The sequence below is a fragment of the Danio aesculapii genome, chromosome 13 (genome assembly GCF_903798145.1).
Source record: "Danio aesculapii chromosome 13, fDanAes4.1, whole genome shotgun sequence".
NCBI classification, from domain to species: Eukaryota; Metazoa; Chordata; class Actinopteri; order Cypriniformes; family Danionidae; genus Danio; species Danio aesculapii.
Genome location: NC_079447.1, coordinates 29994371 through 30020233, shown reverse-complemented (window position 1 = coordinate 30020233; position 25863 = coordinate 29994371). Strand labels below are relative to the sequence as shown.

The 25863-nt window shown below is 34.8% G+C and overlaps 1 protein-coding gene across 1 annotated transcript in view; it reads right to left on the bottom strand.

Annotated features, from left to right (window-relative positions):
* hk1 (hexokinase 1) overlaps positions 1-17822 on the bottom strand; it is a 29602-nt gene extending 11780 nt beyond the window's left edge. The window contains exons 1-8 of the mRNA XM_056470742.1: positions 17537-17822; positions 12185-12347; positions 5386-5534; positions 5008-5127; positions 4788-4883; positions 4578-4677; positions 1938-2121; positions 1694-1849 (exon numbers count right to left, since the gene is read on the bottom strand). Coding sequence (XP_056326717.1) covers positions 1694-1849; positions 1938-2121; positions 4578-4677; positions 4788-4883; positions 5008-5127; positions 5386-5534; positions 12185-12347; positions 17537-17599 — 1031 coding nt within the window. The 5' untranslated portion in view covers positions 17600-17822. The remainder of the gene's footprint in view (positions 1-1693; positions 1850-1937; positions 2122-4577; positions 4678-4787; positions 4884-5007; positions 5128-5385; positions 5535-12184; positions 12348-17536) is intronic.
* Between the last annotated feature and the right edge of the window lie 8041 nt (positions 17823-25863).

Here is a 25863-nt window from a genome sequence, read left to right as displayed (position 1 = left end):
CATAAAAATGAAAAATTGAATTTTTAAATGAACAAAATATTTAGAACATATTATACTTTAAAACATTTTAGAAAAGCAGTTAATGACAAAATGTTTTTTATTTTATAAATTATTTTAATATATATTTTTATATTGATTATATTACATTGCTTTTATGTTGATTATATATAGTTGAAGTCACAATTATTAACCCCCCTGAATTATTAGTTTTTCTTCAACACATTTCTAAACATAATAGTTTTAATAACTCATTTCTAATAACTGATTTATTTTATCTTGGCCATGATGACAGTAAATAATATTTTACTAGATATTTTTCAAGACACTTCTATGCAGCTTAAAGTGACATTTAAAGGCTTAACTAGGTTAATTAGGTTAACTAGGCGGGTTAGTGTAATTAGGCAAGTTATTGTATAACGATGGTTTGTTCTGTAGACTATCGAAAATAAATATATCTTAAAGGGTTTAACAGTATTGACCTTAAAATGGTTTTAAAAAATTAAAAACTGCTTATATTTTAGCCATAATAAAACAAATAAGACTTTCTCTGGAAGAAAAAATATTATCAGACATACAGTGAAATTTTACTTGCTCTGATAAACATAATTTGTAAAATATTTTAAAAAAGAAAAAAAAATTCAAAGGAGGTTTAATTATTTAATAAAAACAACAACAGCACATTTCCTCTTCAAGCAAAAGTCTATGTTTAATGTGGCTACCCTTGGCACCAAGCACAGCCTGAACTATTTTGTTCTAATTGTCCTGACATTTTCTGAAATAATGTGCTGTGTAGTATCAGGCTTCTTCTAGCACTTTCCAGAGTTTTTCTTTAGGTCTAGAGTGTCATATCTTTCTTTTTATTTCCAAGTGATTTCGTACAGTCTTAATAATATTCAGCTCTGGACTCTGTGGAGGCCATTTCATGCTGTCTGTGTTTTATCAGCTTCTTTCTCCAAATAGGATTTTACTGCAGTTAGCGGATCATTATCATGCTGAAAATGAAAACTATTATAACTGAAGACCTTTCCAGAAGGAATGGCATAATGGATTATGTTGAATGTTAGACATTTCAACATTTACAAATCCATCAATTCAGACAATATTGCTAACAACACTGGTAAAATTGCAGCTCAAACTAGGACAAACAGCCTCTCTCCAATATTGTCTTTCACATCTTAAACAATTACACCAAAATAATTCGAACTCTAACCTAACCTAACTCCTATCCTAACAAACCATACATCAACTGAAAGATAATTTATTCAAAGGGCTACATAAATCTTTCATACCATCAGTAAAACAACAAATTTAATACAGGCCTAAAACTTTTGCACAGTACTGTATATAGTGTCATTATTGAATAAATTAAAATTGATTTGATTTGATTTGATTTATTTATTTTCGAACAAAGTATCATACATAAAATATCATTAACAAAAGAATACATTTCAACATGGTCGAAAATGGAGTGGGATGAAGCACAAGCTTATTATTTTCCCACCCCATTACCACATACATCATTCGTCTATTACTTAAACTTATTTCTTCCTTTACTTATCTCTTCCTTTCACATGAACACATTCTATCCTTTTGGCATATCCGACAAACTATATGTTTGCTTCCATTTTATACCCGTATACCTTGTAACATAAACCCAGAGAAAAAAATGGGAATGGTAATGAAACAAACTTACTTCTCAATTGCAGAAACGTGCTTGGTTTCGATTTTTCCTTTTGTAAGCAGCTCTGGTGTGATGCGGCCTTCAAACAGCAGGCCTTCTTTAGCCATTTTGACCAGGATCAGCCTCACCAGCTCACCCATGTACATCCCACTCACCATCTTCTCAAACCTGACAAACAGCCAACACTCACTATTACCTTCTGAAAAGTTCCTATTAAATGAGTTTTCTCCAAGCTTTTAAAGTTCTGGATGCTTACAGTTGCTTGCCAGGGTTGAGGGATCCTCGGTCAATCTCCCTGTCAAACTCAGTCCGGATGTCCTCCAATGTGCCGTCGTCTCCAAACGCCCCCCATTCAGTATTAATACACATCCTGCCTTCGTCTCCCTCCACCATGTCCATGTGTCTGAGCTCCTCCATGTAGCATGCATTAGTGCCGGTACCTGAGGGATCACAGCAGCATATGTCATCGCAGATGTTCAAGAATCCAAAAGCTTTGATTGAGTATATTTAGAATATTAGGAATATTTCTAGTTTTCTATCTTCATCTGAACATTGAGGGAAGATATTATTCTTTAATATTACTGAGAGCTGGTGGTGTGGTGGCTCAGTGGTTAGCACTGTAGCCTCACAGCAAGAAGGTCACTGGTTTGAGCCCCAGCTGGGTCAGTTGGCCTTTCTGTGTGGAGTGTTCTCCCTGTGTTTGCGTGGGTTTCCTCTGGGTGCTCCGGTTTCTCCCACAATCCAAAGACATGTGCTATAGGTGAGTTGAATAAACTAAATTGGCCATAGTCTATGTGTGTGAATATGAGAGTGTATGGGCAGGAAGGGAATCCACTGCATAAAACATATGCTGGATAAGTTGGTGGTTCATTCCGCTGTGGAGACCCCTGATAAATAAAGAGACTAAATCAAAGGAAAATGAATGAATTACTGAGAGCAAAAAGCTAAACTGAACTCTAAAATCCTAGAATTATCCTCATTTAACCCTATTATGCCATTTTAAAGGGCTCTCATCTTATTTTGAAAGTGTCCTTCAACTGATTTACATCCATCCAAGGACAAACTAAAAAAATAAATAAAAAACGGTTTAATTTTCTTATAATAAACATTGCAACATCCCTTTTTGCTCAGTGTCTGAAATGGTTAGTTCAAGTATTCAGTCTCTCTAAGCCCCACCTTTCTGATCGCTTGCTGTGTTCTGATTGGTCAAATTGACCAGAATTTTGTGATCGGTCTAGTTATTTCAGTGCGTGTCAGAAACTAAATGCAAATGACCATTTATGAATTTCAACTCACTAAAGAGACTTAACACAGTGATAAGAACATTAACAATGGCATCTGTTTTGCTGTATACATTTGAGATTGACTCCTTGTTCTTTGGAAAGTAGAATTGATGTCACAGCACAGAAAACACTATCTTCCCTGAATGTCAGCAACACAAAACAAACTCTTCCAGGCCTCTCAAATAAACCTACTGTGTTTGAGAGACTTTGTTCACTGGCAAACAATCAAGATTGTTATTATTTAATGTGTTACTTGGGAGCAGGAAGTGAGACTGGAATTATTGCCACTCATTTTTATCAGTTTAGAATTTGTTTGTGATTTAATAACTTTAATTATCATGTAGTTTTTGAAAATTTGCCCACTTACACATTCACAAAAAGCTATATTACAACAGACATACGGAATTGAAACAGGGAGAGAATGAATCTCCATCTTTGATACCCAGGTGTGGTGCTCTTGAGCAAAGCCCCTAAACCCTAATTGCTTCCCTGGTGCTGGAAGCAATAACTGTCTAGGTGTATCCTCACTGTGTGTTCTTACTCTTCACTCAAAATGTGTGTGTGCACTTAGGTGGGTTAAAAGCAGAGGACTAATCAAGTATAGTAATTAAAGCATATATACTGGATATATACACTTACCGGCCACTTTTATAGGTACACCTCTCTAACTGCAAATTAACGCAAATTTCTAATCACCCAATCACATGGTTGCAACTCAATACATTTAGGCGTGTAGACATGGTCAAGACGATCTGCTGCAGTTCAAACCGAGCATCAGAATGGGGAAGAAAGGTGATTTTGAATGTGACATGGTTGTCCATCTACTGGGATTTTCACGCACAACCATCTCTAGTGTTTACAGAGAATGAACCGAAAACGAGAAAATATCTAGTGAGGGGCAGTTCTCTGTGCGCAAATGCCCTGTTGATGCCAGAGGTCACAGGAGAATGGCCAGACTGGTTCGAGCTGATGGAAAGGCAACAGTAACTCAAATAACCACTCGTTACAACCGAGGTACGCAGAAGAGCATCTCTGAATGCATGGATCCATCCTGCCTTGTATCAACGGTTTAGGCTGGTGGTGGTGGTGTGGTGTGTATTTTCTTGGTATACTTTGGGCCCATTAGTACCAATTAAGCATTGGGTCAACACCACAACCTACCTGAGTATTGTTGCTGACTATGTCCATACCTTTATGTCTTTATTTTCTGATGACTACTTTCAGCAGCATAACGCACCATGTCAGCGCAAATCATCTCAGACTGGTTTCATGAACATGACAATGAGTTCACTGTACTCAAATGGCCTCAACAGTCACCAGATTCTAATCCAATAGAGCACCTTTGGGATGTGGTGGAATGGGAGATTCGCATCATGGATGTGCAGCCGACAAATCTGCTGCATCTGCGTGATGCTCTCATGTCAATATGGACTAAAATCTCAGGAATATTTCCAGTACCTTGTTGAATCTAAGCCACAAAGGATTAGGGCAGTACTGAAGGCAAAAAGGGGTCCAACACGGTACTAGTAAGGTGTACCTAAAAAAGTGGCCATTCAGTGTAGACACAAATATAGATAAACTTGGAACTAGGAGATATTATTATTGTTATTTACCTATGATAATGCCAACTTCACAGCGCTGGTCATCAAATCCGCAGGTCATCATAGTTCCAACAGTGTCATTGACAACAGCCATTATATCTGCATCGTAGTCCTGTAAGTACATCATTTAACCTTTGAATTCCTTTTTTAAAAATACATTAATATTATCCACCTGTACATCAACCAGATGCTAAATAGAAAGAATGACTTGATAATACTCACTCCACGTTTTTTAATAGCTTTATTGAGAAGCTTTACTACATCCATTCCCTCTACTCCGTTGACTTTGAAGCGTTTCGTCCATGTCAGCAAAACAGCCTGTAAAAATACAAAAAAAGTGTTTAAAAGCATTCAATCAAATATAAATTGGAGTAGTGTAAATTTGATAAGTGACATACAGTAGTAGAACAATTAATGTTATGGAATATGATTCTCTGTTTACCTCGTCCAGTTTGCTTTGTGAACAAGGGAATGAGAACGTGAAGCCCACAGGAAGCTTCTTGTCTTTAATTTTTTGCTTCTCCATGAAGTCTCCAAGACATTCTGCAACATGGTCAAACAACTGCAAGAATAACATTAATGATAATGAGATTTACTGAATGGAGATGAGAATATTTTACAGAAAATCTTAATGGCTTGCTCTGAAATTCAGAACACTATTCAACTTAAAATAAACTGTATGATATTCAACAAAATGTTGTTTTAAATACTAAAGTTGTTCAGTCGTAACTTATATGCCTAGTTTCCCATTTTTAACATTTGCTATAGTCCAAGTAATGTTTTATTTTGGTTTCAGGTGGATGGAGCAGTGGTCATGTACCCGTGATCCGCTGCCGTGGATGATGTCTTCTGGAGTCTCGTATATTTGACTTTCCATCTGCACTGTCTGTTTCTTCTCGTGAGACACTTTTACCCGCAGAATACGGAAATTAGAGCCACCCAGATCCAGTGCGATGAAATCTCCTTTCTCTGTAGGTGAATTAAAGAAATCATTCATGTTGAAGGGATGGAGAGTTAAGCTAAAAGGACATGATAATGATCAAAATTGCTCAAAAAATGCCAAAGAGGGGCTCACATACTAGAAATCTGTAAACTCAATCAAAACAAAGTACAAAACAAACAATGTCTGCATACTAATATGTCTGCATCATAAAAAAATCTTTATGATCATAAAAACCTGACAGTTGAAACGTTGCCTTAATGAATTTTCATTCATTCATTCATTCATTCATTCATTCATTCATTCATTCATTCATTCTCCTTCGGTTTAGTCCTTTATTTATCAGGGGTCTCCACAGCGGAATGAACCGCCAACTATTCCAGCATATATTTTATGCAGTGAATGCCCTTCCAGCCGCAACCCAGCACTGGGAAACACCCATACACACTCATTCATTCACACACACCCATACACTATGGTCAATTTGGTTTACCTATAATTGGTCAATTTGGTTTACCAATTCACCTATAGCACATGTCTTTGGACTGTGGGGGAAACCTTAAAAAGAATGTGAACATGGGGAGAACATGCAAACTCCACACAGAAACGCCAACTGACCCAGCTGAGACTCAAACCAGTGACCTTCTTGCTGTGAGATGACAGTGCTAACCACTGAGCCACCATGCCACCCTTAATTAATTTTTTATGCCTGGCAAAGACCTTATGGTCGAAAGCTTGCTTTAAATAATTTTTAACGGAGCATACATACACATCAGTGTGCAGACATTTGTTCAGTACTTTAAATGAGTAAATGATGGATAGTTCCCTCAAAAATGAAAATTTACTCACAATTTACTGTAACTCAGTAAAGGAGTTTCTTTATCTTGTTTAAATGTTTTGATTAAATCTGAAAACCTGTAACTATTGACTTCCACAGTATTTGTTTTTGTCTACTTTGGAAGTCAATGGTTACAGGATTTCAGATTTCTTCAAAATATCTTCTTTTATGTTTAACAGAAGAAAGAAACTCAAACCGGTTCTGAAGGGAGAGTAAATGATGACAGAATAAATTTTTTTGGGTGAACTATCCCTTTAACTGTATATAATAATAACCCATTGATAACTTTCCACTTCTGGGAATTGCTTAAGCTTCCTAAAGGGCACAGATGCTGTTAAGCATATGACACCATGGCAAAAAGGTAACTGGTTATAGTGTACCATTCATGTGATGGTGAGACAGTGAATCAGCATTTATTTTGGTTGTCACCAAGGGGGATTAATCAGGAATGCTTAACAGAGCTGGCCAAAAACGAAGACAAATCAACACAAGTAGCTTTCTTACAGCGAGAAAACCCATGAATCCTGAACAACAGATTCAGCAAATGTGTGTAGCAGAATACTGATTTACATGTCTGTTTATACATTAGAATAAACAGCAAGAGCAATGCTAAGGGATGTTTGCACTAGGTCAGAAATGCTCTCTATAAACGTCTTTCTTGGTTTTCAAAGCTCCTCGACGTGTCCAGATTGTCGATATTATGTGCAGTGCTTGTTGCCAAGCAACACTGAAAATCAAATGCCTTTTTTTCTTGTCGTCTTCTGTTTCTAGGTTGGAAATAAGCTGTCTGCCAGTGTGGAGATTTTTAATATTGTAAACTCAGCAGCGTCTGGAAAGGTCAGTTAACTGAAATTGCACTGCAACAGTCATTGAATGTACTGTAAAGCTGACATTGCGAAACTGATTCAGCAAACTAAGTTTATTCTACTTTTGTGATACATTAATATGTCATTTAAGGTCACACTTTCATAAGGAGACCATTTCCTGCTTTTAACTAGTTGTTTACTTGCTGTATTAGTCCTTGTAAAGCATGTATTAATGTCTTATTGTGCATGAGTCTATTCTACGTTAATCATATCCCATACCTAAAATTAACCCCCAAAACTATGTTACTAGGTATTAACTTTTAATAAGGCAAAGTTTTATAGGAAAAAACCCTGGAGTGTTACTGAGGGCTATCAAACTTTTATGGCTTAAAAAAGTATTGAAATTATTTCCAATGAAGCCAGATAAATGGTTAAAAAGCAGTAAAATATCTGTATTTAAATGTTATCACATTTAAAATAATAATAATATTTAACCATCCTGGAAAGCTTTGTTGTTTAAATGACAGATAATTACAGATATTAAAGATGCACTACACTAAACATTTAATTATCTGGCATTTAATCTAAAGCATTTTACAAAACAAATTAGAGAGTGTCATTGTTAGACTGTCAGATTAAGTTTTTTATTAATTTATTTATTATTTTGTTATTTGTTACAGATTTTTTAAGAAAAACAAAATAAAAAAGAAAAAAGGGATTGTGTTAGAAGAGCAACATATTTTTTAAATTTAAATATATACAGTTGAAGTCAGAATTATTTGCCCCCTCTCGGTTTTCCCCCAATTTCTGTCTAACAGAGAGATTTTTTTCAGCACATTTCTAAACATAATAGTTTTAATAACTCATTTCTAATAACTGATTTATTTTATCTTTGCCATGATGACAGTAAATAATATTTGACTAGATATTTTTCAAGACACTTCTATACAGCTTAAAGTGACATTTAAAGGCTTAATTGAGTTAATTAGGTTACGAGGCAGGTTAGGGTAGTTATAGGCAAGTTATTGTATACAATGGTTTGTTCTGTAGACTATCGAAAATATATATATAGCTTAAAATGGTTTTTAAAAAATTAAAACTACTTTTATTCTAGCTGAAATAAAACAAATAAGACTTTCTCCGGAAGAAAAAATATTATCAGACATACTGTGAAAAATTCCTTGCTCCGTTAAACATAATTTGGGAAATAATTTAAAAAGAAAACAAAATTCAAAGGGGGGCTAATAATTTTGACTTTAACTGTATAAAGAGATTATGATTAGAGACAGCAAGTTTTATATATAGAGTAGAAAACAGAATACAGGCTCAAGTCTTGATGAAAAAGATACATCGTTAGTCGCTTCACAAGAAAGACTAAGTTGGAAAAATGCTGGCATTCTTTAATAGAATATAAGATTGCATTTTTTCTAGAATACTAAAAATCTCAGATACGATTTGTTTTAGGACATTTATAATTGTTGCAAGGCACAAAAAAATCAAAGCCATTTCTTTTAAATTCAGGTGACTGTTTACTGGTGAACATTTTCATATACAGGAGTGTGCAGACCTGCTGTAAACACTCTGGCATTTTATCATTGTGATGTTAAGTGGTCAGAATCTATTTTTAGCATTGCTTATACTAGAGTGTCCAGTACCTTAGGACTGAGGATCTGCTCTTGACAAGCCTTGATATATGTATGCTGTTTAAAATAATAAATCCTACACAGCAGTGATGGATGTATTATTGATACAGATGCAAAATCAATCAAACCCATTACTGTACGTCGTGTTGTTTAATCACTTTTAATTAGTTGATACAGCAGAGAATCTTCCATCCTTAATAAATGGTATGATTGCTGAGGAATTGCACTGAAGTCAACTCTCACATGCCAATCGGACTGGGATTACAGCTCATATAATCCGTGATGTAACTCTACATGCTTTTGGTTGGATGCTGCGGGGCACGTAGAAAGGCAGGAGCACATGTCGATGCAGCTCTGAATGTGTTGTGACATGGGGGAAATCGGTTCAATATTGGGGCCATTTGGCAATAGATTCCATGTGCTATGCTATATTTCAGTTTGCATTGTAAATGCATTTGGAGGAGGCCATATATTATTCATTCAGATGTTATTTGAAAGAGTCATTATAGCCTGTCCACTTTTCAGTAGTTCTAGTTTTGGAAGTGCTTTGCCTAGGGATGCTCTCATTAACAGATTAACCGTTAACCGTAAGGATGCATTTTGTTATGATTTGAACTATTTATTGATTTTTCTTATTTCAAGTAATGCACATGAATATCAAATACAGCGCATTAACATAAAAGCAGAACAATAGAAAATAAATAAATACTATTAATAAATAACATCATATAAATTGTGTAAGTAAACCTAACCAAAATACATACAAGGGGGAAAAAGGGGGGGGGGGGGTGCTAATATCATGGCCTTAATTATTATTTTGTCTCGTTACATGTTTGGTTAAATTGTGGGTCGCAGGAATTTAGAAATTTCCCCCATTTATCTAAATAAATTTCAATTTTTCCACGTAAACTGTAGGAGAGGCTTTCAAAAGCTGCAACTCGTCCTAATTCTGAGATCCACTCGAAGATTGGAGGTCTACTGAAAGATTTTCAGTTTTTAACAATCACCCTATAGCATTATACAGCTCTGTATCCACTGTGATTCAGCTTTATTCATGTGGCTTAAGGGACAGGGGTCACCAAGTGTGTATAAGCTTGGGAAAAAGTCATACTGGGTCTGCAATATCTTTACAAGATGTTCATGCACCTCTCTCCAAAGAAAGCATGCATTTTTAACTAATTAATGGTATCAGTTTAACGTTTTAAAATTATTATTTTTTAATTTTTTTAAGTTTTGTTGTATAAATGTGCAACACATTTGATAACTCGCCGGGCACTAACACATGCAACTACAGATGCATTTTGACAAATAAGCAAAATAAAAGGAGTAAAAAGAAAGCCATTGCTGGTCACAGTTTGACACATGAGTTGATGCCAAATCAGCGCTGATGGCCTCTCTTTCTTGGATCAGCTGTGTCTTTGCACAAGTGGAGAAGGAAGCTGCAAACTTTCTGAAATGTCCACTGCTTTGCAAACAAACGATCGATTTAAGCCTGCTATTTTTATTTGATGGAAGAAAACAACATATGATTGAAAAAACAGCCTATGCCAGTTCTTAAAAAGAATTCAGTCAGTGTTTTTGTTTTGTAGTCTTTATTTCTAACTTAAGTGAAAAATATCTAGGGCAGACCTATTTAGTTTATTATTTTTATTTAGTTTATTCTGTTTTTAGAAACGCTGCATGTGCATGAAGATGTTCTGTTGCAAATAAAAACTCTTGAAAACAAATGTAAAACCTTTTAACAAGTTGAATTGTTTCAAAGATAGTTTCAACAAAAGTTGACCATCAGCCTTGAAACACAACAGGTTTGTTTTAAAAGGTTTTTCTTTCTTTTTTTTTGTTAAAAATCAGTTACATGACTGTTGAACTTACAGCTCTTTGTAGTAAGAAAAAAAACTACATTTGTTGCAATACTGGTTAAACAAGTTTTTTTTTTTTTTTGTAACAGCTTGCATACAGCATAGCCTTTGTCAAAAAAAACTTCTGAGGTTGTAATTTACCCCAAATTCACTTGTGAGATCTTTAAAGAGTACACTCATTTCAGTTAAAGCATTAAAGGGATAGTTCACCCCCCAAAAAGGTATTTACTAAACATTTAGTCACCCTCAAGTGGTTCCAAACCTGTTTGAGTTTCTGTTGATCACTAAACAAGATATTCTGAAGAATGTTGGAAAAAAGCAGCAATTGACATCCATGGTAGGAAAAAATGATATAATGTGTGTTAATGGGTACTACTAATTTCTACTATTCTCCTTATTTTGTGATCAACAGACGAAACAAACTCAAACACGTTTGGAACAAGTGGAGGTTAAATAAATGACAGACATTTTAAGGGGGTGACACCTTTACACCTTTATTTCAAATGTTAGTGTCCTTTTAGGATTTAAAACCAGCATGTTGGTCAAACTTATTGTCCTTTTTTTGTGAAAGCATTTAAAAGAATCACAATGAAGAAAGCTGACATTTCTTTTTGAGACTGATTCGCCCTGACAGACAGAACTGCAGACTCCACTATTTGGTTGACATTAACTTGTGAGGGAAGCCCGGGCTGATTCTTATTAGTCTCTTATTTAGGCTTCAGTCTGTATCAAATTTTCTTGTTGTGATTAATTGCTGAAGCTTTTCTCACTATACATTATCACAATATAGACCTAAGCTGCAAAAAAGATTATTTTAACAAGTAAATAACCCATAAATGTGTATTGCTTTATTGGATATACACATTCAGTGTAAATAAATGTTTTAAACAAATTAAATGATGATAAAGAACAACAGGTAACACTTTACAATAAATTCTAACTAGTAAAATCCACAGTTAATAAAAATACAGCTGAATTTTATTAGTTATTATCTCCACTTCAAATGATTATGACTTTAGATTTTAATACAATATTAGGCCTTAACTAAGAAATTAATGCTTAATATTATATTAAAATCAAAAGTTGTAATTCTTGATGTTAAAACGATACATTAACTGATGTTAACGAATGTAAGTTTACTGAACAAAGCTAACAAACAAATGGCCTATTAAATAGGTACAGAATTTTCAGTGTTGTAAGCCAGATAAACATGAAAATGTTAATGCTTAAAAATAAAATGCCTATCAGGTCTTCAAGCATTGGTTTTTAAGATGAACACCACTGCAAATATAACAATCTGAACATTCTTAAAAGGAAAAAATGATTGGTTGTATTTTGAAGTGCCCATGATATCAATATTGTGCATGCTCGTTATCATTATTTTAGTATATATTTACTGTTATTTGATACTATAGATGCCATTTTCCTGTCAGAGTGACTTATAAAGCAAGCATTTGGAATTATTTTATAAACTGTTGCTACATGAGTGTGCTTTGTGTGCATTTATGTACACTTTGTGGAAATAGAGCTTACCTGATCCATCAGGAATGGACCTTACAAAGGTGGGCAGCATCTTGACAGTGGCTGTCGGGTTGGTGTCTCGTGCCAATCCGTTCTCCATTTCCCTTCGGAAACGAGCCATAATATCACGCAGCGTCTCATCAGAGAACCGCATGGCGTACAAGTATTTGTCAATCTACACAAATGGACACAAAATGACATTGTAGTCAGAAAAATGCTGTTGAATTTCAGATATAAACACTGTAACTTTATAAGACATTGTTTATTCTACCATTCAACATTTTGGGGCCAGTAAATGTTGATATTTCTCAAAGATGTATTCAACTGATAAAAAGTGACTTATTTTGCTTAACAATGATAAGAAATGTTTCTTAAGCAGCAAATGAGCATATTAAAATGATTTCTGATGGAGCATTACACATTTTAATCAAAATAAATAAAGCCTTGGTGAGAATGAAAGACTTCTTTCATTTATACTGACCCCACATTTTTGAATGGCATTGTAGAAAATGACCTTCGGCCTTTGCTTTTCTGCACTCAAAGCTCCCAGGTGATTTTGGGTAATCAATATCGATGAACGTGATGAATGTGGTCAAGCTGGCTAGGTCAGTGAGTCCTTGAAATATATGGCCGTAAATATACAGACAGAAACCTATGGGCAGCATCACTTATAAACACAGACAATATTCATCAAGAAAACGGTTAGTGGAAGATGTTTCAATCAAGTCTAATGGAACGAGAGTGAATTAAATGTGTAAACATATGCACCTGTTTCTGCATATGCTGACTCATGGTGAAGTCTTTTAGCGTGTGTGTTCAGTTGAGTCTGGGGTCTGACTGAGTTGCTGGAATACTTATTTACATAAGCATGCAACATGTTGTTCATTGGTCTGCATTTGTTGCTTTTAGGTATGATGAAGATGTATTGTATATTGATTATTAATCTAGCCTACTGGAAGAGATTGTACTTTAATAGGAAGCCTGATCTCACAAGAAAACTTAACTACTTTATGTTTTGTCAGTTTAGTGGCTGATTCGTACAAATTTGCACAAGTTTTGCTGTACGAAAATGTACAATTTTAAAAAGGAGGTGTGGCACCTAACCCCGCCTCTAAACCCAATCATCATTGGGGGATAAGCAAATCGCACTACATTGTACAAATAACATTGTATGAATTTATACAATTTAGCCACTACATCAAAAAGTTAAACCGGAGCACACCCACACGAACACAGGGAGAACATGCAAACTCCGCACAGAAATGCCAACTGACCCAGCCCAGGCTCGAATCAGCAACTTTCTTGCTGTGAGGCGATTGTGCTACCCACTGTCCCACCGTGACGCCCTGTCTATGTAATTTCCTAAATAGTAGTTTTAGTACTTTTGACACTGCTGGTGCTGATGATAAGTATAGTGTGATATTATTGATTATACACAATCTAGCCTACCATTTTGTGTAATTAAGCATTTAAGTCTACATTTTTATTTCATTCATTTAATTTATTTTATTTCATTGTATATATTTATTTCATGTAATTTAGTGCTAAATATTTTTTGTTGGATATATTGTTTAACTTAATCTTTCAAATTATAAGCAAATGTTTATTTAAAGGGATATGTTAACATTTAAAGGAAAAGTTTAAGTTCTGTTGTTATTTACTCAACCTCCACTTGTTTCAGACCTGTTTCCCAATTGCTTTTTTTTTGTTGAACACAAAAGATTACAAAGTTTGCTGTTCAGTCTGTCTATACTGAAACTGAACACCTGAATTTCCAATCTAAAACAAGGTCTTTAGTGTTTTCAGTTTTCCCTTTTCATGGGTTGAAGATACAGGAGTATATGCCCGGCATAACCGCAACAAAACTTATATGTATCAAAATTAAAATGCACTTGTGTAAATTCAGCTTTAGTCAATGTCTTCTGGCAATTATTTAGTTTTTCTACATTTTTTATAATGTCTTTCGTGTTAATTGTGCCATTAAATGGTGAGTAAATTGTAATGTTTGGGTAAACAATCCCTATATTTTATCCCCTTATTTATAACGTTAATACATTTACAGTCAGATGACCACATTCTCTTGAATTTAGTTTGTTACCACAGTTCTAGTAGAGTGTGTAAAATGGGTCATTGCGTAACTGCCATAAGTAACATCCAGCTTCCTCATAAAAACATCAGAGTAGTTGTGAAGCTGCCAAAACAAACAGTCTAAATGAGGGTGAGGGGAACGATGGCTTCATCTGTACTGTAAGAGTTTATTCACCAACTTCCTAGTAACCACATTAGTGACAAGAATAGGCATTATAATCAAATTAAATGTATGACATCCAGGGTCATAAAGGTGTTATCAAGTGAGAGCAGGACCCAGGTGCACAGCTGAGTCACAGGATATGGATTTCGTTTTGGCTGGTCATGCCTTACTTGTTGTTATAGTAACCATGTTACACAACACGACTGTCACCTCTTGTGCTTCTGTGTTATTGTTGACTGAAACTATATTAAAAACATTTTACTTAATTGAAATAAATCAAAAATAAATTTAAAGTAAAATACAACTTTGAAAAAAATGGGACAAACTTCATACCAGGATATCTGTGGGGTCTTAAAGTCTTAAAATGTCTTAAATCTCAAAAGCTAAATTTTAGACCTTAAATAGTCTTAAATCTACTGAAATATTGTGTTGTAGGTGTTAAATTATTTTTAACAGGTCTTAATTTACCATTGTTCATGTATTGCTACTCAATATGGCCATTAACACTCATGCAATCACCAATAATAAAACATTTTATTTAAAAATAACATTTTTACCATAATGTTTTAATTACTTTCCTGACTATTTGTTAATACCTAATATTTGTTTAAAAGTTCTCCATTTAATTACTGCTGAGGATACTGACTTGACCTATATTTTTTATTATTAAACTATTATTATTGTATTATTACATGTATTAAATTATAATAATTTTTTGATAGGGCAAGTAAAAATCTTTTCCAACTTGCATATTCAAAAAAGTCCTTAGCATTTAGCTTTGTATAAATCTAAAATTTCATTCATAATGGTCTTTAAAAGGTCTTAAATTTGACTTGTTGAAACCTGCAGAAACCCTATCATACTTCAACATGTACTTTAAATTGACATATTGCCATTTTTTTGCGCATAAATGCTCTAAATTATCATATTATTTAAAAAATGTGAAGGCATGTTATTAGTAGTTTATGAAGTAAAACATAAATGAGAATTTACTTAAAACAGAAAACCAATGAAAGCAAGCTGTACTGATGATTAAAATCGAGATGTTTAAAACAGGCTAATCAAATATATTTAAAATACACAATCGTCAACATTTAAAGTGGAAATAGTTAAAATTGTTCTAAGACCAGAATGGGTATTCAGTAGATTTAGGACAACTTTAATGTACGATTTTGCTCCACTTCAAATTTTGACAAAAAAATAAAAGGTGATTCAAAATATTGAAAACATCCTACAGTAGCATGTTAATAGTAATAATGCAGATACGGAAGTTCATAAGGAGGCCTAGGACATATCTAATTCAAACCAGGATCATTTCATGAAATATAGTTAACAGGAGAGTTCAAAATTTCCTCACGATTCTCTCCCACTCATGTTCAAAACTTTCATGAATTTCATTCTTCAGCAATTGCAGCAATTGACATCTATATAGGAACAAAAAAATACTACGGTAGTCAATGGCTACAGAGTCCTTAAGTATGTTTTCATTTGTGTTCAACAGAAGAAAGAAACTCAAACAGGTTTGGATGAAATGAAGGGTGAGTAAATGATGACAGAATATTCATATTGGGCGAATTATGCTATTAATTCCCTTTAACGTACTGACCCAAATACCCCCATAAGTGGTTCCATTCTCTCATCAGTTGGAATAAAAAAAAATTGCATAGATTATGATTGAGACATTTTTCTTTTTTCCTATGATTACTGACGTGCAGGAACTACCAAAATTAATTACAGCAACCTAGACCACACAGAACCTAAAAGGTACTCTTTCAAATTTGAGTATACAAAAAATGGCATCTTTTTTGTAAGGGTTTATTATAAAACAGGCAACATATAAAATTATTTTAATCACTTTCAACAATATTTTATGATAAATCAAGGGTTTTTTTTTTTTATTTCTTTAAAATGATACCAAACCTTTGCATTTACAGCTCTGCATGTGGATTTGGTCTTTTAAATTTGGTCTTTTAATGCTTTTAAATTTGGGTAGGCAAAATCCAGGCGAAAACCCCAAAATAGCACTTGACTTTAAGGGGTTAAAATGGGTACAGTATCTTGAAAATTGTACCGTATAAGAAATTCAGCACAGAATATTGTAATACCTTTATTAAATATAGGTCACTTGTTTTTATAACAAATTGCAAGGCTTACTTTAAAAAAATAGTATCAGTACCAATACAGTGAGATATTTGAATATTTTCAGCAAATGTTAATACTTTATATAATGTATTATGTAGCCATGTATTAAAATACAATTCTATGTTTTGATTTCTGACTAGAATATATTTTATTTCTTCAGTAAAGTTCAGTAAAAGAATGACAGTCATGAAAATAGAGCATTATTTAATGGCATTGACTGATCCATGCAGAACCTTTAACCTCCAGAGAACATTTTTAGTCCACAAAAGATTATTTAGATCTAAAAAAATGTTTCTTTTAAGAATTATTGACTAAGATGTTCTTCTTGAAACTTTACATTCTGCTGAGACCTTTATTTTTTAGATCCAGTAAAACATACTTCAAGTTTTTCTGTTTTTTATTACTAGCATGCCATTAACATAAACACTGCACGTCTTCAAACCCAGACCCACAGACATGTGCGCACATGCATTCCTTCTCTGTTTGCACATCTCTTCCTCCCTCCACAATACGTTCAAACCCTGTCAAAACTCTCTGGCAAAAGCATGTCGTCAGTCAGCTGTTGTAACCCGACCCTCTTTCTCCGGGGGAGGGGAGCTTTCAGATGCTCACGACCACCTTCCCCCACACAGAGCTATACTCTCCAATAAGCACGTTCACACAGAGGCACACACAAAAAAAAACGTTCCTCTCTTCATGGCAGCTCCCTGACGCCCCACATCCTCCTTTCAAGGACATTGCAGCACAAACCCGACGGCCAGTGTGTCGTCACTGGCAAGGGTAAACCTCTCATCCTGACTGTCGCGCTCTGTGTGACGTATAGAAGCTGCAGCCAGAGTGAGACGTGATACCAGGCGCATCTCACGACTCATGACTCTCGCCTCTAAAACGCAGGCCTGTGTCACCTGTTGTCATGCGTCGGAAATGCTGCTAAAGACGAATACGAGAAGAGGAATTAATGAAACACTCACCTTTTTGACCTGGTCATCCTTCAGTTCAGTGAAGTAGTAGGCCAGAAGCTGTGCCGCTATCATCCTGCTTCACCTCTTTGGTGAAAAAGCAAAGAGAAGAAAAGAAGAGCAAAGCCTTACAATCCTTTCCGGTGAGGCAGAAAAAAGCAGTCTGGGCCCCAGAAGCAGCGTGGGTTACTGTAAAATGGCGAGCCGGCACTTAGGGGTGTTCCCTCCCAATGCTACGGCAATGTCTGTCTCTCCTCGGCCTAGGAAGTCAAGCTGCACATAATGCGCTTGCATGAGATGCAGCACAGAGGCTAGGATGGGGAAGAGCTCAAGCCCCACCCACTCACTCTCCTCCTATTGGCCGAGCTTTGTGAGCAGGCTTGTGAGGCAGAGCAGTTCGACCGGCCCCTTCCTAGGGCACTTCTTCTCCCTCCTACTTCAGTTCTAACCCTTCAGTCCTTTTTTTCAGTAATTCTTCTTCCTCATTTTTGGCACTCTTCACCTGAGAGGCACGTAGAGCACGTTCTCAATGCTTTGCTTTGTACTGTCTGAGCTCTTTAAAAGCAGGGTTGGTGGATTTGGGTGGAGAAGCAAAAGTGCTGAGTAATGGTATAGGGTAGGGTGTTTGAGCAAAGCGATGTATGCTTTCTTACTAGAAGTGGCAGGACCGTTATCAGTGTGTAATGCTGGAGGTTTTTGGTGTCATTTCGGGGGTTGTCGGCAAGGTGGAATGGTCAAAAGGATGGTAACAAAAAAAAGACACCAGGAGGTTTGCTCTAAAAGAGTTTGCTCTACAAATGGGCGAACAGCTGTGGATGATTGAGTATTGATGAGGACAGAGAGGGTTGATGTTAAAATTCACAGCCACACACACAATGCAATGGTAATGAAGTCCTTGTTCATTTCCATGTCATTATGGGATGTAATTGTCGTTTAAAATACTAATTAGAACGAGTAAGGAATGAGTTTTCTTCACAAAGTCTTGCAGTTATTAGTTCATTTCTTGAAAAGAACACTTACACTTACAATAAAAAATGGTTTTGGGTGCAAACATTATTGTTTCAATCAAAATTAAATGAATAAAAATGGTCTGGCATAGGCGACGCAGTGGCGCAGTAGGAAGTGCTGTTGCCTCACAGCAAGAAGGTCGCTGGTTCGAGCCTCGGTTGGGTCAGTTGGCGCTTCTGTGTAGAGTTTGCATGTTCTCCCTGCGTTTGCGTGGGTTTCCTCCAGGTGCTCCGGTTTCCCCCACAGTCCAAAGTCATGCGGTACAGGTGAATTGGGTAGGCTAAATTGTCCGTAGTGTATGTGTGTGTGAATGGGTGTGTATGTGTTTCCCAGTGATGGGTTGCAGCTAGAAGGGCATCCGCTGCATAAAACAGATGCTGGATAAGTTGGCGATTCATTCCGTTGTGGCAACCCCAGATTAATAAAGGGACTAAGCCGAAAAGAAAATGGATGAATGAATGGTTTGGCATATTGAATAACTTATTGAATGATGATGCTCTTTCTCTCTATATATATATTTATCTACATACTCTCTATGAATACAAGTCATTTCAATTCATGTTTATTTATATAGCGCTTTTACGATGTAGATTGTGTCAAATAGGGCTGCACAATAAATAGTTTCACCCTCGATATCACAATGTGCACGTCTGCAATAGTTACATCGCAAGATATGCAATGTTGAGTCTGGATTAGAGTTGAGCAGGAGCCACATAATTTTATTAATTAATGTATACTAAATGTATACGATTGATGCAAAAATGATTTTTTTTCCCTTGTTTTTTCTTTCTAGTCCAAATATCTCCATTTCAGGGCAAAAAAAAATTATTTAACTTAACCCACTGGCAGATAATTTAGCTTGTTTTAAAGAAAAACTTTTCATTTTTATCTTAATTCATCTGAAGGTGAAAACAGAACAATATTTTTACTTGATCGAAGAATTGTTTTGATATTTGGATTAGAAACTAGACAAAGCAAACAAAGAAAAGCATCTCTTGCATTTTTGACTCACTCCCTATAGCTGGCGTGGGGTGAGCGCACTGGTGCCGTTGTCCTGTGGCTGCCGCTGCGTCATCCAAGTGGATGCTGCACACTGGTGGTGGTGTGGAGAGACACTCCCCACCCCTCATGAGTGTGAAGCGATGTGGGTGTATGACCATACACAATAAATGCGCTATATAAATACACATTACTTACTTACTTACTATTCAAACGGTCTTGTGAAACTGTATGTATATCGCAATATTTATCGCCGAAAAATAAAATATGCAATATTAGATTTTTCCAATATTGTGCAGCCCTAGTGTCAAAGCAGCTTAACATAGAGGCTCTACACTGTCAAAAATAAAAAGGTGAGTTAACTTAAAATTTTAAGGCAACCGGTTGCCTTAAAATTTTAAGTTAACTCAACTTTTTATGATTTACAGTGTAGTAAATTGAAACTGTCAGTCCAGTTGAAGTTGAAGTATTTTATTAAATGTTCAGAAAATACTAAAACAGTTGTTTTTACATTTTATATCTACAAATACAACCCAATGGACTGGACATAATAAATTCTATTATTATATTAATAAAATAATAGAAAAATTTAATAGAAAAATTGAAGAAATAGAAAATATGCCCCTTAATACAAAATGGACTCATTAAATTCTGATGTAATAAGTATATACTAATATAATATATTTTGACATGTGCTGGACATTAAATGTTTTAAGTACTAAAATAAATTACAAATTAGCTCCTCTGAATATGAAATTCTTTTGTATCAATAATAAAACAATTGATAAAGGTTGCTATATGCTCTATATTAAATGCTTTGTATTAAAACATGAATAAATAAAACAAGCGGTAACCTACATGTATAGACTGAAAACACCTTTAATGTACAATAAAACTGTGTCTTTAAATGCTACAGTAATGATCACATACATAAAGTATTTAACATTTGTTTGCTGTACATAAAAAATATTAACAATAAAATAAAATGATAAGAAATTGCTAGATGCTTGAAATTAAATGCGCATGAAAAACTAAAAACTGAAAATACTCATTGATTTATACATTTAACCCATTAAATGTGAAGGAATGAAAGGATGGATGGATGTTAATGTAAATGTGGTAGGGAACTAGATTTAAAAGTGATGTTTTGGTGAACTTGGCAAACACTGCTACATATATGGCTCATTTTCCAGAATCTTAGGGGAACGTCACTGGAGGGAAAACATAGGAGGTACAGTAATTGACAAATCCATGTAAGCGAGCGGGTGATGGTAACAGTCAGATGAGCTTACAGCGGGTCGTGCTTGGAGGCATGCGGTCGTCCTCCCCCTCTCTAAAGCACATGACCACAGAGCTTAGTTTCCTCTTCCTGAGCTCAGACACGTCACAACCGAGATGCTCCTCATTTCATTCATTCACAGAATACAACACACATACAGCACACATTCATCCATTAGCCGGCTGAAATCTAATTGTGTTATAGAGCAGTAGTTTTATTTCTGTTTGAGGATCATTTAAATTGATTTCCCTATAATTAATTAATTAATTTTTTTTTTTTTAGAATGTAGGTAGAAATGCAGAAACATTTGCGTCACATGAAAGACATCAAAGTCCTTCATAACTGTGATTTTTGATGGTGACTCAAACTGAGAGAAGCTGTTTGTATTCACTTGTACAGGCAGAACAATGGCACCGTATGGCACACGTTCAAATATCCTACATTCCTGCAATGGAACAATGTCCAACTATACTTTGCATAGCTGAGTAGTGACATCACTTCCTGGCAGAGTTTCTCATTGGGAGTGTTTGTGTATACTTTGTCTGTAAAAGCGGAAATATATAATATACACACAAATGACCAACTCATTTGAGAAGGTGCAACAAAAAATAAAGCAATCTTCAAAATAAAGGTACCAGGAAAAACCAAAATGGGTTATACGGTGATCCCAATATTACAGTAATCCCATAGTTTTAGCCTATAGTAATAGTTATTATTTTCCCAGTGAATAGGTTGCAGCTGGAAGGGCATCCGCTGCGTAAAACATATGCTGGATAAGTTAGCGGTTCATTCTGCAGTGGCGACCCCTGATTAATAAAGCGACTAAGTCGAAAAGAAAATGAATGAATGAATAATAGTTATTAAAGTAATCCCAATTTGGTTCCTCAAAAAATGTATTAAACATTTTATTGAACAGTTTTTTAAAGAATGATTTTTTTTGTCTTAGTCTGAAGAACAATTTCATAGTCTAAAGAAACTTTTTCCATTGTAAAGATCCTTCTGTAGAATGAAAAGTTTACATTGATGTTAAAGGTTTTTCATGGAACTATATGTGCCATTAGAGGATCTTGAATCTACATGCATGAATGAGCAAAGTCATACCGACAGAGACCATGACAGAGGTCAGTTTTTTCAAGGACATGGGCCTGCTCTTAACCAATTGTCGATCACAGTTGAAGACAAAATTAAAAGCACTTATGTGAATTAAAAAAAATAAACATTTCCTGTGAATGTTAACAAAGAAGGACATTTTTCACAGTATATATATATATATACATATATATGTATGTATGTATTTTTTTTCCTTCTGAAGAATGTCTTTTAGTTTGGCTGAAATAAACAAATTTTTTTTTTCTTTTTTTTTCAATTAAATTAATGTTTTTCAATTAAGATTGTATTTCAATTTGTAACAGGACAAACCACTGTTGTCCAATGACTTGTCTAATTACTGCAAAATAACCTGCCTAGTATCCTAACTAACCTAAATATGCCTTTTTATTGCACTTTAAACTAAAATAAGTGTAAAAAATTCTGTAAACTTGCAGTTTTCTGTATTTTGTGATTCATGTTTTTATTTTTAACTGTTTATTTATGCTTTTAATGGGATAATGGGAAGCATAATGGAAGCTTGACCTTTCTTTTAACCTTGAAAATTTGACTTTTATTAACATTTTTAATAGTTTAAATTGATATATTGTGGGTTGGTGTTGTATATTACAGTACAGACCCCTTGCAATAAACTGCCAGTACATTTTCGGTTATTTTATAGACTTATTTATCTAAATTTATTTTTTATACATTGCAATTTTTCAAACTATACTAAAATGTCAATGAAAGTCACTTTATTAACCTGCAGAGATCAAGGTCCCATAATGCAATTCACAACCTTGAATAAGCGAAAAACACTTATGAATAACAAAATACGGAAACAGTGTACTAGTATCTTGGAAAATATCTAGTACATATGATGTACTGTTATCATGGCAAAGACCCAATAAATGAGTTGTTAGGCATTAGTTATTAAAACTGCTGTGTTTAAAAATGTGTTGAAAAATAAACTTTGTTCCATTACACTACACTTGGGAAATATTTGAAAAGGAATTACAAATTTTACAAGAGGGTTAATCAGTTTGTTTTCAACTGTATACAATGTTAGATCTTTTTATTTTAGGAAGAAAGCAATCAGAAGAGTATCTCATAAGGTGGAATGATTGGTCCAGATCTGTGAAAGCAGTGAGTTTGTTGTGTTTCTTGTGTTAGTCAGTTCAGCTCATTTTCCAGATTAAAAAAATATATATATTTAAATGAGCCATTTACAGTTCAGAAAGCCTAGTTGTAGTGACACCAATGACTCTTAATTATCATCAACATCATTTTTTCATTATATATTGTAAGATATGACATTGAAGTATTTAAAAGTAGTTACAGTACAGTGAATTTTTTAAAAAGTCCCCAAGAAATCAAAACTTACCATATGATAATTTAGCTCACATTGCCAGTTTTGTGGTGAACAATTCATCTGTGCATGTCATTAAGAAGAAAAAAATAGTTTGCCGGTCTAATCTTTAATTGAAATCTCAAAATGCACTTCCTGTTTTGTTTTTTTTTTTTGTTAAATTGTCATATTGCGTATATCTTAGGGATTGGGCGTGGCTAACATATTTAAGCACACCCCTCCAACTGTCAGTTTTGACAACAAACAGAAATGGTGAGGAGGAGGTGTCTGTTGGGTTGTAATAACTCTTCCAAAACCCCTTTTCTGATCTTTCTGAATGAAATGCCTACTTTACTGCATCCAATCAGCTCGCGGTAGAAAAACAAGCCACACCCACTGTTTTCTCATTTAAAATTCCGTTTCTCTAGGAACTGTGTCACAATATGAAAAAAATTAAAAATTATCGCACCCTCCGGTTGAAGGGGACTTTAAATAATCAGGTTATTTAGACAGTCCAGTGGACTTGAAGTGAGATGTATCATTTAAAAAAAAAAGATCATCTCTGTTTAACACTTGCTGTTACAATGCTCTCATAAGTAGGACAGTTATACATTGTCCTCAATAGAAAATGTAGAAGAACAGGAATAAACTTGATCCAACAAGTCTGTAGCTTGCTAAAGCAAACCAAAACACATGCTCTGCCAAGAGTAATTCAATGCTCATGATTTACACAAGCTAAAAAGTGTGTTAGGCCTGCTATAATTATCCCTAATCCATCTGGAATTTAAACTGTGAACCTGATTGAATGATTTGTCATTTTACTGCATACAAATATATGGCAGAAAGGACAAATAAACCTAATTTATATTATGCATAACTCAATCCTGTATTAACACAGGGCTTTTACTGAAATATACAAGGCTGAGGAGAATATTTTTAAGTAATCAAACCATATGAATTGGTCATGCTGTTCTATAAAAGTACACAAGAGTCAGGAAGTTACCCTAAAAAACTGGATTGAGAATCTCACCGTCAGCTGACCTTGTTGGCTCTTTGAGATCAAGTCGGATTAAATAAGTACTCTTACATAACCCTACAATGCCACTGCAATGAATCAAAAAACTGATACTGAACTTCCGTTTAATTGGTATACAACAAACAAACAATGCTAAGTATATTTTAGCAATGCAGTCAACTGACAGAAGTCAATCTTGCATTTTTATTGGGAGACAATGTCACAGAACAAAAGAATTGTATCAATTCTGCAAGTAAAGTTATCGCACAAATGTCTATTTTCGATTATTACACTTATTTGATCGGAGTTAGCCTACTTAGCTATTCTAAGCTAACAAGCGCACGTGTGCTAATATGTCCAGGTACGGTGACGTGCTGGTGTTCATGCCTACTAGCTTCAGCGCACTATTGTTCAGCATTGAGGCTAGTTAGCATTAGCGGGAAGGATTATGATGAGTAAACTTTTCCCTCCCTTCTCCATGAGGATTTGTGAGCAGGAGCTGGCCTGGTTTAACTGCTTTGTTAAATCCCTTAGAAGCTTAAATTAGCAAAGACAAAAGGGAAATGTGTTAACTTTATCCACCATTGATCTATTAAATCAGCTTTTGAAAAGCTGTCACGTATGTTTGAAAGCGAAATACTGAGATACCAGAGGTTTCAAAAGAAAGTAATTATGAGTAATCATAAACAATGTTAGCATTGAATTTGTTGTAATTTTGCAACTTTGCAGTGGTAGACATACAGAAAGTTTGTTTAAATAAATTGAGATAATTCATAAAGCAGAAAAGGAGAAATTATTGGGATGAGTCGGTAAGATGTTTTTCATGATTTTTTTTTTTTTAGAAGATTCTCCAATGCTGACGAAAACTCCATCATGAATGCATTGGAGCAGTTTGGTCACTTAAAAAATTTTTTTTATAAAAAACCTTGGCAGACAATTACTAATTAGTGAAATACAAAAAAGTTTGGTGTTATGAAAAATGCACAAAAATTCTAATTTATATATATAAATATTGAATATTTTCCCAATACGTTTAAAGAAATATAAAAATCAATACCACAAATATAAATAAATAAATAACAAAAATTTAAGCCACAAATTTCATGTTTTAAGTTTTAATATATGCGTCATATCCCCAAATTTCGTTTGGAAGCATTATAAACAAATCAGCTAGTTATTTGTTTTTCTGGATTCAGAAATGGTCCGAAAAAAAAATAGCATTCTTTTTCATTCATTCATTTTCGTTTCGTTTCTTTATTAATCAGGGGTCGTCACAGCGCAATGAATCGCCAACTTATCCAGCATATGTTTTACGCAGCGGATGCCCTTCCAGCCACAAACCAATACTGGGATACACCACCCACTCTTGCAGACACTCACATACACTATGGCCAATTTCGTTTATTCAGTTCACCTGGTGCATGCCTTTGGACAGGGGTAAACCGGAGCACCCAGAAGAAACCCATGCGAACACAGAGAGAACATGCAAACTCCTAACAGAAATGCCAACTGACCCAGCCAGGGCTTGAACCAGCAACCTTCTTGCTGTGAGGCAATCGTGCTACCTACTGCGCCACCGTGACGTACTACAGTGCATTCGGAAA